This window comes from Solanum stenotomum, chromosome 5 (genome assembly GCF_019186545.1).
Source record: "Solanum stenotomum isolate F172 chromosome 5, ASM1918654v1, whole genome shotgun sequence".
In the NCBI taxonomy this organism is placed as follows: Eukaryota; Viridiplantae; Streptophyta; class Magnoliopsida; order Solanales; family Solanaceae; genus Solanum; species Solanum stenotomum.
Window position 1 is genome coordinate 44,833,260 of NC_064286.1, and position 15,383 is coordinate 44,848,642.

The 15,383-nt window shown below is 34.1% G+C and overlaps 1 protein-coding gene and 1 pseudogene across 1 annotated transcript; one reads left to right on the forward strand and one right to left on the reverse strand.

The window, feature by feature from the left end:
- Positions 1-1,053: 1,053 nt before the first annotated feature.
- LOC125864037 (isoflavone reductase homolog) lies at positions 1,054-2,614 on the reverse strand. The gene is made up of 5 exons (XM_049543986.1): positions 2,411-2,614; positions 2,185-2,319; positions 1,449-1,721; positions 1,195-1,388; positions 1,054-1,114 (listed from the first exon to the last, which is right to left on the reverse strand). The coding sequence occupies exons 1-5, from the start codon at positions 2,591-2,593 to the stop codon at positions 1,054-1,056; spliced, it is 846 nt and encodes a 281-aa protein (XP_049399943.1). The 5' UTR covers positions 2,594-2,614.
- A 9,237-nt stretch (positions 2,615-11,851) lies between these two features.
- LOC125864038 (uncharacterized) lies at positions 11,852-15,364 on the forward strand (annotated as a pseudogene).
- The last annotated feature ends 19 nt before the right edge of the window (positions 15,365-15,383 follow it).

Sequence of the window (15,383 nt, forward strand, 5' to 3'; positions counted from 1 at the left end):
TTGGGGAGCAACAGGGTTCTTACTTTAGGTTTCGATATTTTGTATTATGTGGAGTTATGAACTCAAAGTCACTGTGAAGTGTGAATTGAAGGCTAAAGGGCAAATATAGTATCACAATAACAAGTAAAGTACGGAGATCAATATTTTATATTTATGTAGAGGCAGAGTAGTAAATTACTATAGTCTGAATAGTTATCGATTTACCCAATAGCTCAATATTAAGAAACAAAAATCGAACAAAGGCAGTAACAAGTAAAGTACGGAGATCAATATTTAATATTTATGTAGAGGCAAAGTAGTAAATTACTATAGTCTTAATAGTTATCGGTTTACCCAATAACTCAATATTGAGAAACAAAAATCGAACCAATCACCGATATTTTTTTAAAATAAAATTACTAAAATTCTGTTAACCCAATAACATTTTTTTGGTTCGGTTTATCGGTGTTTTTAATTTATGCACATCCTTATTAATAGTTTATTGAGACTATTTTTTATAATTAAAGAATGTGACATATTTTAAGTGGTTAATTAACTTATCTACATAATGAGTATTTGAGAACACACGCAAAAAATCAAATTTTGAACAGACAGTATTATTAGGAATACTGTATATGTATCATATGTTTAGATGTTCCATAGCTCTCGAACGAGCAATCAAAAAGATTTTGGAGCATCTTCGGGATTAGATACTGTAATTTTAAAGACTATCAATATCTATATTGGTTGAAGGCAACATATAATCAATGAAATAGTCGAGGTGCAAGCAAGTTATCTTGACACCGTAGGTACCACTGGAATTAGACAAAATAAGTTGAGAATAAAGAAACTTTTCGAAAATAGAATATAGAAACATGTCAAATGTTTTACATGCATCTGAAAACAACAATTATTCATCATAGAAATTAAAGCTAGGAAGCTCCTCAATAGGAAGGAACTCTAAAATTTCACACATATTGGTTGAGTATCTCATCCACGGGGGTATATTTAACATCAGGATAAACTTGTGATGCCTCTACTCCAAATGATGGATCAATTTCAAAATTAGTCTGTTCACCCTTCACAAAAGCAGGGTAAGAGATCGATAATGCCATATTCAACGGAAACATGGCTTCTGCAAGAAATACAAACAACAAGTTACGTCTTATGGACAAGAATTGACACTAAGGATAGAATGAATGTTGTTTTACATACCTTGTATGTTGTTGAGAAGTTGTTCCCCTGGTACATATATTCTTTCCAGTTTTCTTCTCCCACAAGGATACCAACTCGTTTAACGTAATTATATTTTGTGGAGGCTTGATATAGAGGATTTTGTTAAGTGTTTTTGGATCATCGACAGCCTTTATGGTATACGTAGCAAAGTCTTGTCCTTTATTAAAAAACAGCTGTACGTAGATACAAAACAAATTTATAGCAACATGCATGTTCATATGACAATTTTGAACCAAATCGGAGTTTAATTTACCTTTAGCATTACCATCTCCTAAGATGATAACTTTGTCTCTGTGAGGACCAGCTGAAGGTCCAACTACATGTCCAGGTTGTGCCAAATTTGGAAGAAAAAAATCAGCACAATAAAAGTTGACAACATAAGTGAATGGTATTCCTTCAGCTTCAACAGCGCGGCGAATTTGAACTTTAGTATTAAATGTTGTTTTAGCAGGCTCAACGGTATGGAGACGATCTACATCATTCCCAAATTCAGAGGGAAAGAATCTCTGAAACTCAAAGTATAAAAAACTCATAATTAGTCACGGGCCAGTCATGTGAAAATTTAGAAATATTCATGTTAAAAAACTATGTAACAAACAAAATTATAATTTACTATTTTCCTCAAATTAAGTCAAAATATGTTTAGAATTCCTTCTTAGGAATACTAAATATCAATAAAAAAAAGATGATTTTTTTTGGGATAAGGCACAAGTACTCCTAGATTATGACCGAAATTTTAGGTAAATCTGCTTTGATTTGAGCTAACTTTCTATATGTTTAGTTTGTTTTTAAAGTTATAAAATAACATATGATAGTGTGTTCTTAATATAAAATAACAAATTCAAAGGTTATGTATTCTAACGGTCTAAACCAATGTAAAAGTAAAGAACAAATATTCAAAATTATTTTCATTCTTAGACTTGAATATGGCATGCTCCGCTTCGATAATATCTTATTATATAAATTAACCTTGACATTGCCAGCTTCGTTGATAGCAGCAATGATATTGAGCTGATCAGCTAAAAGAGAATGACCAACAGTAGAAAGCACAACATCCACTTGTTTTATTGCCTTCACTAAACTCACATGATCATATAAATCTCCCTGCATTTTATAACCACAAATAGATCATCTAAATCTTCTTGCATTTCAAAACAAAAACAAATAATGTACATAATATATATATACACAATACATAGAGGAAGGTGACACCAAAACTCTTGAAAGTATCAATGAGTTTGGCTTTGGTAGGATTGGAAAGAGTTGATTCTGTGACCAAGACAAATGTGTCGTGACCAGCTTTAGCACTAGCTTCGACGATGAACTTTCCGATGTAACCAGTACCTCCAATGAACAAAATCTTACTTTTTCCAGCCATTGAATGGAAAAGCTTTGATAAGAGAGAAAATTACTTAGTAATAGTGAAGAGAATTGAGAGTGATTTGTTACTAGTAGCGCGAAAATGGGGTTTTTATAATATCATAATCCTAAGTATCCATCCAAAAATACCTTGAGTGTGTCTCGTGACCAATTGTCTTTTATTCATCATTGGCATATAACCAACAACAAAGTGGAAGTACCAAAAATAAAGCCATTCATTATGTTTTCAAGATCTGTATATATGATAAGTCATTTTCTTTCCCCCTCTCCATGGTCCTTTAATTTCTTTCTTGTACTTTAACTGACATTGTGAGGTCTCAGTCTCGCACTGTAACTTTATGTGCAATGGTTATATCAGTGAGCACTCTCCTATAATAATATAAAGAGTTACGTGTTCCACGACCTATTGAATTAATTAAAGATATTTAAGTCATATCACCTTGAATTGCTTTTAGATTGTAAATTAACACTTTCGTTCTAGCATGATGTTGTTGTTCTAAAACATGAGTTGTGGCGGTTGAAAACCTTGAGTTCAATTAAGATGAGCATAAAAGCTGCTAAAAATGCGGTAATTGAAGTAGAAACTTCATTGATGGAGATAATGTGAGCATCGTAGAACTAATTATTGATTGAATGACCCTTGGATAATATTATAGACCGTGAATAAGGTAAGAATTGAGAGTGATTTGTTACAACTAGCGCAAAAATGTGGTTTTTATAAAATCATAATCATAAGCTCATCCAAACATGCCTTAAGTGTGTCTCGTGAACAGATCAACCAACAAAAGTGTACAAAATTCCAGTAGACTGGATGTGTACAATTGTCTTTCATTCATCATTGACATATAACCAACAACAAAGTGGTGGTACCAAAAATAAAGTCATGCAGAATGTTTCAAGAAGCAAACGGACAACAACTTCTGTTTCAAGTCATTTTCTTTCTCCATCGGTCCTTGTTGGTTTTAAAGGGTGTGAATAGAAAATGAAGAGCTGTGACTTTTGTGAAGAGTTGCGACTTTTAGGAAGAGTTATGACTTTTTTGAAGAGTTGTGAATTTTCTGAAGAGTAGCGACTTTTCCATAAGGTTGTGACTTTTACGAACGATTATCATCACGACCCAAAGTAAATCCTAGATGTGACATGTCGAATAGGACCCTGTGAGGCCCTAAATGTAACATCCGGAAAATTTCTAAGTTAAGACTCGAACCATTCTTCATTTATGAATAAGATTGTACCGAGTGATTCTTAATTGTTATTAGGTGTTAAGGTCATTTGTTTAGTGTGAGAATGATTTTGGATATGAATTAAGGTCACTAGAATCCTCTAGCACAAAGTTGAGTTGAAAGTTTTTTTACCGATTGAGTTTCAATATGAGATTTTACTTTGGTCAACTTCAAACGATCATATCTCTTAGCACATAAAGAACTAGGTGGCCCATGACAACAAATTTTAAAGGTCTTTGAGTCCTCTTTCCAACGCCGTCAAGTTTGCTTCATTTCGAGCAAGGAGTAAAATGTTATTCCCATTTTGGTGAAGCCTATCTTTTAAGGAGCCTCAATCGTTTTAGAGGGGTAGTTGGGTCTTTTCCCATCCCTTCTAAGCCTAGCCACGTTTTTCTTCACCCAATTAAGGGTATAATCAGTGTTAAACCATCTTTTCACGTTCTTTAACACTTAAAGAAATTAGAGCAAGGTTCCTAGAAGAGAAAAAAGCTAAGTTTCAAGCGTTCTTCAAGATTCCATTGATTTTCGCCAAGAACCTTTGTTCTTTCCAAGTATGTAAGGCTTCTCATAGTGTTGGACTTGTTCGTTCTCATGCCCTACATCTCAATTTAGTCAAGAAATTGTTACATCTAAGGATCCATTTGTAGTTCTTAATGATATTGAATTTAGTTCTTAAACAATTGAGGTTTTTATTCTTTTGTTTTGTGAATCTTATAGTGTTGTTCATGCTTAGTATCACATGAACCCTATTGGTTTAGTAAAATTATGTTTTCTAAAGGAATTGTATGAAAGTTCTCATGTATTAGTTTTGGATTTGAGAAACAAGAAGAGTTTAGGAACAAATTCTCAATTCTAAACTAATTTGGGATCCTAATTTAAGCTTGAAAATTCGTCGGGGTACTGGGGAGGAGCCTGGGGCGTCGCGCCACGAAAGCGACAAGGCTAAACTTCAGTACTTTAGGGACTAGGGCGGTGCTCCAGTAGTGCGCCCAGGCCTGACTTCTGAAGTTCAAGGCCTGGCGCCCTACGCCAGCAGTATGCCATGGGGTTAGTAGGCCAGCCTCTCCTTGTTTCATTCGATGTGTGTTCCTTTATGTTGTGGCCACATTTCCCTTCTCTGTATTAGCTTTTATGGGCTCCATTTACCTTTGAAAATTCCGGCATATCTTAATCACATGTCTTAATGCACGTTCAAAACTAAAGTGAGTTTAAGAGAAAAGTTCAAGGTCTTTTATTGAGTTGATTTGTTCATGTCTATATTTCAGCATAACCCGATTATTTGAGTATTCATTGAGCTATTGTTGAGAATCTTTTAATCGAACAATTATCTTAAATTGATTTTCTGAGAAAGTAAAGAGGAATTTTGAGGAAAGTTTAAAGAGACATTTTAAGTAAAGTTTAAGGGAGCTATCAATCCCCAAATTTATCATTTTTATGTTAAGAAAAGAGAAATTTTGATTTCTAAACGAGTAATGAGTTTAGAGTTATTCAGAGCAGTTACCTCTTTTAGGAGGATATTTGAGAAAACAACTCAATTTGAAAAAAAAAAGTATGTTTTATGCATTTGCGCATGAGTATATATTTATTAGGAGTAGTATTGAGCACTGATATGGGGATGAGTTCAGACAACTCACATTCCTCATAAACCATGTAGCCAACATGGGTAAAGGATCATACTTTTTAGATGATTCCTTATTGCTTTCAAGCAGAGCTTTAGTGGATCCACTTAGTTGAGGTGTTCTATACCCCAGTAAGGTATATGACAGTTCTAGCAGCGTGGGTGAGACGTTGTGTCATCACGTAGCTCATAGTGATGGTTGTTAGTTAGAGAATCTCCCAAATAAGATTAAAAAATATTTTATTGTATTTTTATATACATCGTTAAGTTAACATCTTTTATTTATGAAGCTTTAAGTGTTTTTATCTCTTGTTATTGTTTTGTATTAAGTTGAGTTGAGGTAAGTATTCTCCAGCCCTATCAGTTCAGTTATTTATCCATTCAGTTATATTACATACTCATAAATCTAATGTACTGACATCATTTGACCTGCATCTTTTAATGAAGCAGATACAGGTACTTAGGATCCTCAACAAGAATCCGTTGAGATCACTTCATCCGCTCGTCAGCTTTCGAGTGGGATTTCCTTGCTTCCGAAGGACTCCCGTTTTATGAGTTGTTAGTATTAGTAGCATTTTGAGTAGTCGTGGGTCTTGTCTCGACACTCGTCTATATTTAGTAAAGGCTTCATAGATAGACAGTTTTGGAGAGTCTTTTAGTTTCATACGTTTTATTTAAAACATATGTTCATAATTAGTATATTTAGAGAGTTTTGAGATTTAAAGAAACTGTTGATTTAGCATCTTTCAATTTGATGCTTGAGTTAGTCTTCCGCTTGTAGTCAGCCAGGATGAGGGTTCGCTTGGGGACTAGAAATGGTTCTCGAGTGTTGGTCACGTCCAGGGTGTAGGCCCAGATCGTGATACTAAACAAGCCATTTGACATAAACATGAAATAAGGAAAATACAGTAAATGAGATTTTAAGAAATATAAGTCTCAACTCATAAGATGACATAAAAGATACCAACAGAGTACATAATAGAATATGTAAAACATTATCTATTCATAGATGTGACTATGACAAACCTCTAAGTCACGAACATAATTTGAAACTGAAAGACTTAGGATGCAATAAAGTGTTAATGTCCTAGCCCTCGAACCATGAGGACTTACCAAACCTCTACTAACAGAATAACAATGTCTACATTGAGACATGGCCCCCGACATACCATGAAATCAAAGGAAAGACAGATAAAGAAAAATTCACTTTCCAGAAGATGGAAAGCTCGCCACAATGCTCATTGTTATACCTCAATGATCTACTATTGCCTGGAACTACGAACTTGTGTTTCTCATCCTACATCATAAAACGATGTAGCACTTGAGGACAGTAAGTACAATGAGTACTAACATGCAACCAAGGGATTTAGACACATATATAAAAAATCATAAGTGCAGACTCAAAGCATTTAAATATAGACCTTTGAAAAAAATCATTAATCTTGAGTAAGGAAGTGTTCACCGATATAATGTGACCCATAGGCTATATGGGTCCGGTCTCTGTCCGACCAAGGGGCCTAATCCATGTATGCCGCATGAATTTGAGAAATATAAGAACCCGATGAACCAAACTCTCCCAAAGAAAAGACTGCAAAGGCTGCTCCGATTAACAACCTACCGTGGTCATCCATATTTCAGGAAAGGAACCTCCCATGTTGATAAACACAGTTTTGGGTGATGAGTCACAAGGACTTTACACCTTCTCGGTGATACTACCAAACTCTCTTTAAGTTCCAATTAAAACATTTACAAGTTTTCATTTATTAAGAGTTATTCAAATAAGGCATATTCCCATTGGTATCGTCATAACAAGTCTTGCAAGTCATTGCAACCATACCAAAATTCATAATCAACCATTTAAAACTCTTAACCAGTCCTTTGAAAATAAAAGACTAATTTATGTTAAAACATTTTGTTCAATGCCAACATGTAACATCCGACAATTTAAAATGAATATGAAGAAGCTTGAAATTGGAAGTAGTCATTTTTTTGGAAAAATTCAGAATCTGGAAAATTTGGCTGTGTGGAAATCAGTGAGTTTTTGGCCAACTTTGAGTAGTCGTAAATCCTAGCTCAGGATGAGTTAGGAGTATTTCCAGTTATGGTTGTGAAGCTTGTGGAACGATCTTTCCAACGCCACCGAGTTTGCTCGATTCCGAGTTCGTATGAGCGAGTTATGCCCTTTGAAAGTTGGGGCAGTTGGCAGGGAGTCCGTCCGGAAATTTAAGGGCATTTTGGTCTTTTCACAAATCATTTCTTTTGAGGTTATATTGTTGTGTTAGGCTGTTTGTGGATCATTTTTTTTCCATTTTAAAAGAGAGAAAGTTAGGGTTCTTGAGAGTGAAGAAGAGAAGAAGAAGAAGAGAAGAAGAGGAGAAGAAGAGGAGAAAGAGGAGATCAACAAGTTTCCGTCGTGGAATTTCGTTGGGGGTGATCCCTATCAAGGTATGTGAGTTCTTTAGTGTGGGTTGATCCTTTCCCCCACACACCAACTCGTTTTTAATTCCAAGAAAAGATCTATTTTGGTTATTGAAGTTGTTGGTTGTGTTGTTGAAGTTCTTGCTGATTTGGGACAGGATTTGGTTGTGTTTTTGAGTGGAATCCACTGTATGTTGAGGGGTTTATGACCCCAAGTGTTTGGGAAAAGAACCTTTGAAGTTAAGAGGGTTTAGAATTGGCAACATGAAGGAGAAAAGTCAAGCTGCTTTCAGGAAACAAGTCTGCGTTGCAGCTATGTTCCCTCTGTGAACAGAATCTGTTCTGTTTTCAGAATTAAATTTCGAAATGTTTCTTAAGTCTAGCTGTCCTAAATTATTCCTATCATCATGGGGTCCTTCCAAACACAAATCATTACCCTTGAGTTCATAATCCAATTCAAGGAGAGTTAGTTCCAAGTCAAGTAAAGTTAGAAGTCAAGTGATGTTAAGAGTTAAGCTTAGAAGTGAAGTAAGTCAAAGCAAGTTTTTAAAGTTGTTCAAGAGTCTTTAGTGAATGTTTTAGCTTCATTTTTAAGACTCGAGTTTCAAGTCAAGTCAAAAGTATTGAGTTTCAAGTCACGTCAAAAGTTAAGAGTTTCATGTTAAGTTAAGAGTTTCACATCAAGCCAAGAGTTCAAGTAAATTAAAGAGTTTAAAGTTGGGTTCATTTCTCAAAGTTATTAGGGAACTATGTATTCCCAAAGAAGTTTTAAAGAAATGTTTTTACATTTAAACAAGGTTGGAAACTGAGATTTCCAAAAGAGCCTTCGGGCTAGTTTTTGAGTAATTATCTCATATCAGCAGGAATAAATATGTTTTAAAAAACATAAGAGCTAGTACATTTTTGGGAGTAGTAAAGAGCACCGAATTGGGGGAGCGTTCAAAGAACCCACAGCCCCCATAGAACCATGTTAGCCACCATGGGTAGAAAAGGATCATACTTTTTAGATGAATCCTTTTCAGATTAGGCTAGTGGATCCATTAGGCAGTTCAGGTCTTATACCTTTGGCCGGGTATAAGATGCTCTGGCAGCGTGAGGTCGATCGCTGTATCATCACTATAGCTCTTATGTGATGGTTGTCGGTTAGAGAAACTCCCACAACAGTTATTGTATTTTTATACACAGAGATTATCGTATTTTTATATACATCAGTTCATTGTATTTCTATATACATTTCAGGCTTATTGTATCCTTGTATACACACAGAGTTTATAGTATGTTTTAAACAGTCTTTCTTTATATCGCACTTGTTTTGAATTGCCATATATTGAAAGAAGTCAGTCAGGTTGAGTTGAGTTGAGCAAGGTAAACTTTTCAGTTTCTTCAAAATTTCCTTCTAGCCTATGTTGCTTAGTTTTCCAGCTCGCATACTCGTACATTCCATGTACTGATGCAAGTTGGCCTGCATCGTCTTATGATGCAGATACAGGTACCCCGGATCAGCATCCTGCACGCGTTGATCTAGCTGAGCACTCCAGAGTCAGTGGTGAGCCTCCTTGCATTCCGGAGGACTCAATTATTTTGTGTTCTTAGTTTTTGTTTTATTAGGATGTTGCGGGATCTGTCCCAACATCCATCTCAGTATTTTAGAGGCTTCATAGACAGACAATCAGTCAGTTAGTTTTGAGTCTCTCATCTATATATATATGTAAATATTCTATTTTGAGATTCGAGTTGCCTTTATGGCCATATTTTATAAGTTAAGTTGTTTTGTAATATTGCATTGCATTGAGTTATTCTGTTGGGTTAGATTTCTGTTGAGTTAAGAAAGCCAGGCCAAGGGTTCGCTTGGGGCCATAAATGGTCTCCGGGTGCCGGTCCCGCCCAGGGTGTAGGCTCGGGGCGTGACACAACATCCATGTCTTTCGAAGTTATAAGACAACAAATGCAAAATCATTAGCATTTAATCGGGATGAAAAATTACCCTTTGTTTATTATTTTAAACTAAATTTCTTAAAAGACTTATAGATTTTCAAATCCGTTATTTATAGGAAAAATCTTTTTGTAAATCATATGAGGCAATTCACCCATTCAAAACTGATCTTAGGCATATTTATATGCCTAAGTTGTCAATATTTGCCCATGAATTGCTTAATTTAAAGAATGATCTTGAGTCTATTAGCTTGATTTTTTCATACTTGTGATGATTGTGCACTTACACACATGATTTGTTATTTTAGGAACTCTTGAAGGAATTGGAGCTGGAAAGAAGAAAGACGGAGAAAAGACGCACAAGAAATTGACGAAGTCTGAAGACCACAAGGCTTGGTGCACTGAGAGGCGCATCGCGCCAACCCACAAAGTTCTGCAAGACTTGTGAGGCGTACTGCTTGGCGCGACGCGCCAGCCCCAGAAGTACTGAGGGCTTATCTGTGGCGCGCTTCTAGGCGCGACACGCCAGCCCTTAAAGATCTGCGAGGATTCATAGGCGCGCCGCGCCACAAGTGAAAGTTCTGCGTGCATTGCTAGGCACAATGGAGGCGCGACACACCACCCTTTTTGTGACTTTTCCAAGTTTTAAACATTAAATAGGATTCCTAATTTTAGTAGGATTTGTTCCCAACTTTTCCAACGATTATAAATAGATCCTTAGAGCTCCATTATGGGGGTTGGACATTTGATTTAGTGTGCAAGAGCAAGAATTCAAGTTTGTAATAGGTTTTAATCATTTAACTCTTCTATTTTCCAGAAATTGCATGAACTATTATATTTTCTTGTTTTCTAATAGCATGAGTAGCTAAACGCCCTAGTTCTGGGGCTGTAGCTACGAATTGATTGTTGATTATTTAAGGTTGTTGAATTAATTTTCGATTGTCAATACAAGTTACTTTTATATTCTTATTTTAGTATTTTATGCTTGCACACCATAAGATAAATCTATTGTCTAATCTTAAAATCGGGAGATGAGAGATTAGATAGACCAGAGAATATAGAGAGCTCGGTCCACCCATTAAATTGAGGTGATTAGTGTTCAGGAGTGACGCCCAGACGAACACCTTGCTTGGTTACGAAATAGGATGACATATAAATGTTCGCCAGTTAGTCTATTTATCTCCGCTCAACGATGTAGTTAGATAGCTAACTGGGGTAGGCGACGAGAGGTATATAACCCGGATCATATCATCAACCCTATAAACCAGTAACTTGACAACTAAAATTAATTCTAAGCCAATAATATGATACATGATATTCATTATATGATGCAGCCCTAGAATTGCTTTTAACTTGCTTGAAACATTATATCAAAGTCGTTCACAATTAGTTACTTTCAATTAGTGCATAATTATTAGTAGATAAACAATAAATCATCAACTCTTGAAAAGGTTACTTTTTACCTTTAGTTGTAGGATTAAGTGAATATAAATTGATCATAAGTCCCTTGGGAACAATAACTCGTTTCTTAAAGAATCTATATTACATGCGCGATCACGTACACTTGCATGTATATTGGGGAGCAACAAAAACCAACAATCCGAATTCTGAAATTATAATAAAGTAATTTGAACACAATTAACAAGAGAGGAACATTTGTAATCAATTTTCATAAAATCGTCTCTCAACCCTTACCTCAATTCGTTATTTAGTAAATATGAATCTTGTATGAATAGTTTGAAGTAGGGAGTGTTCCAACATACCTTTTGACGAATAACTTAGGAAAGAGACTTTGAGAATTAGCCTTAGTTCTTGCTTCATGAAGGGTTGGGGAAGAAGAGAAGAAGAGTTTGTCATAACTTATCAAATCTCCTAGAATATGACTTTTGGGGAAAGTTAATAGTCATGGATTAGGGTTATGAGATGAGGAAAAGACAAAAACACCCCTCCTAAAACGTGAAGAGAAGAGAAGACTTAAATAACTTCGGAATTGGTGCGCGGTCGCGCAACTGAAGCCTACTTTGTGCAATCTTCATCTCTTCTCTCACAAATCAAATAGGCAAATATGAAGCCACAAAACTGCAAAGATGATAGCTTTATTTCTATGGATACTTCAAGCCTTGTTTTTGAGTATCATCAAGCCTACACTCCGACAGCCCTTGACGCAGGGGACATTTATAGACATCAAAATGTTGTAGGACTAGAAATTTCATCTATGGTATGTGGTTACAATGTATTTGAAAATATTATGGTCAAAGAAAATACCATTTTGATAGTCCAAATAGTAACTAAAACAAATAAATTAAAACATGGGAATATAAATTTTCATGATAAAAAAAATCAACAATATATTTGAAAAATACAAATATTTTACTAAAGCTAGTACTAAATAGGAAAAATTACAAAAGTATACTACTTAAGACTTTAATTAACAAATTATCAATACATTTATATTTAACTAGTCTTTGGACACGTGCATTGCACGTGTGTTCCATGTGAATTTTTATAGATTCGTTAGAACAATTAAAATTTTATGCAATTGTGTGAAGTGAGTAATATTTTTTAATGTGCGTCTAGAAACACCAAATGAGGGGCACATTGTAATGTTTAAAATCAATTCCTTTGAAGCTATCATCGGTAAATCAATTATGTTGAAGCTATTATCGGTAATTTTTAAACTTTGTTTAGTAGTTAACACACTTTCAATAAAGTCACATGACTAATTTGAGCCAAATAACAATACATACTTATGATAATGATAAAAAAAAGTTCATAAAAGAAAAAACACACAAAAAATAGAAGAAAAATAAAGCATACACATATTCGCAAGACTTTATTCATATAGATTATAGATAGAAAATAAATATAGAATCAATAAGTTATCCATATTCGGAATTCGGAAGCTACAAGTTTAAAGAGGAAAAACAAAAGGCACAGACCATGAGAGGGAAGTAATTGCACTGACAAATCTTATAATTTGCAAATTATGTATAACGAAGTATACATCATATTTTTTTCCAGACAAAAGTAGAGACAAAATTTACCAGCGGTGCTTGACATCATATTCATTGCTTCACACACCATAATATATATATATATATATATATATATATATATATATATATATATATATATGGAACATGCGTTGCATATATATTTTCAGCTTTTATTATAAAATTTGTGTAACAAAACAATAAATCAAAAATCTATTTTAAAAGCTATGTCACTTGAGAAAATATTTGTCGTTATGATTCGGAGACACCATTTAAAATTTGTGAATTTAAAATTTGAACTTGTATTGTGTTTATTGTAATTCATTACTTTAGTTATTAATTTGCTAAATAGAAATAAACTTGAAAAGACGGACAAACATAGTTACCATCTAGCAATAAATATGTGAAGAAAGTCAATATCATATAGCCCCATAATGGTATATAGAAATATGTCGTCTGAATTTCATGCTCTAGATTATTGCAAATGCATATGTAAATACCTCTAACTCTAAATACTGAATTAACTAAGAGAATTGAAATTAACGAAAAGAAATCTTAAAAATTATCAATAACTTATCAAACAGGATGAATAAACATATTTCTCGACAAAACTTGCTAACAAAGCAAAATAGATGTACATTTATCAATTTAGCCCAAACGTTTAAATGTGTTGTCTGATTTTATAGCTACTTCTTTTATAATAATAACATATCTCGTGAAATCCATCTAGGGAGTGTAGAGTGTGCACAGATCTTACCTCAATTCAAAAAACCCACAACTTGAGTCGAGTATAGCAAATCAGAGAAAATATGAAAAAGAAAAATGACAGTGAAGAGAATATAATATAATATAACAACTATTACGAAAACAATAACAACAAAAAAGGTGCAATAATCGAAACACCATAAAAACAATTGGTGTAGAAGGCAAAAGAAAGACAGTACAAGAATAAAAGTACTACTACGACAGACACCACTAAGTCTAAACCCTTCGGAAAGAAAGAGAACACTCCACTACAACCTTCTACCTTAATCTGCGATCTCCATGCTTAAGCATTTTCTGTAATTGATGAAATTAATTTCTTTTTTCTTCTGAGCTATGAAAGGCAAATTAGCTTATGTATTTGCCAATAATAATTTTACCTCATACACATGATATTTATAAGCCAAAAATTTGCCTAGAATTCTATAGAAAGCTCAAAAGTTATGTTGAAGAATGGAGAGACATTCTTAAAATGTGTTTTAAAACACATTTTCATTTTTAGTATTTAATATAATATGATATAATTATTATTTAATATTTAATTGCTTAAATATTTTATAACATTTTGAATTAAGATAGGGGTAAAATAGTATTTCAACTTTTACTTTTGTGGCTTCCCACTTTTAGTATAATATGAATATGATATGATTACAAACATAGTTTTTAAATTACATACATAACAAAATAATTATTTTTTGTATTTAAGAGATTTTTTTTCTGATATCCTTGTATTACGTGCCCTTTAATGTGGAGTATATTAGGGTATTTAAGGTAATTAATTTGTATATTTTAGTTTTTTTTCCTACTAAATATCATATGGTAACCGTGTGGATTTATTAGTTTAGGAAACATTATGGCAACCGTGTCAATTTATTTTTTAAGGAAACATTCTGTTAACCGTGTCAATTTATTACTTAAGGAAATATTATGGTAACCATGTCAATTTATATTACCGTTATAGAATGCGCTTAACCCTCAACCAGCCTTTATCTCGTCTATATATATATATGTGTGTGTGTGTGTGAATTCATATTTGCAGCTCTCTTTTCTTCATTCTGCAAAACCCCAACTTAATCTTGTTTCTCTCTGTTTGTTGTTATGATGAATATGAATTCTGGTCATTCGGATCGTGCTCTGTTTCTCACAGACGGCCAATACATTGATGGTGTCTTTGTCACTGATGATGCTGCTTCTCTGTTTCGCACAAATCCTCATCTTTCACAACCCCACAATCATTCCTCTCACCGTTCAAGAAATACAATTGGTAATCACTTGGCTCCACTTAATAACTACTCTGCTTTCTGGGATGATCCATATACTTATCATCAATTCATTGATCAAGCCTATGTCATAACTGATGATGTCAATCAGTTAATAGTCGCAATGCAAAACCTTGATCGCAACTTTGGTAGTCGTCTCAGCGGACAGCCATTTGATTATACAGCTTTGCTTGATCTACCTGGAGTAGGCCACCACCAGGAGGAGGAGGAAATTGTGATGATGAAAAAAACAAGTCATTGTGGTAATAAAGCAGAAGAGATATGTTCCATATGCCTATCTGAATATGTAAATGATGACACAATTGGTACACTCCATTGTGGACACGAATATCATGCACCTTGCATAGAGAAATGGCTGCTGAGGGGCAAGAAGAATTGTCCAATTTGTAGATCTTCTGTTTTGCCATTACAGCAACACACAGAAACTTGACTTTTCTTTTTATTAAGTTGTTAGTCTTAGCTAGCTAGACATTTTTTTTATTTGAACAAATTTTTATTTAGTTGCCATTTTCGATATGTATATGTTGGAGATTCAATTTTACCTGCTATAACAAATCATTTT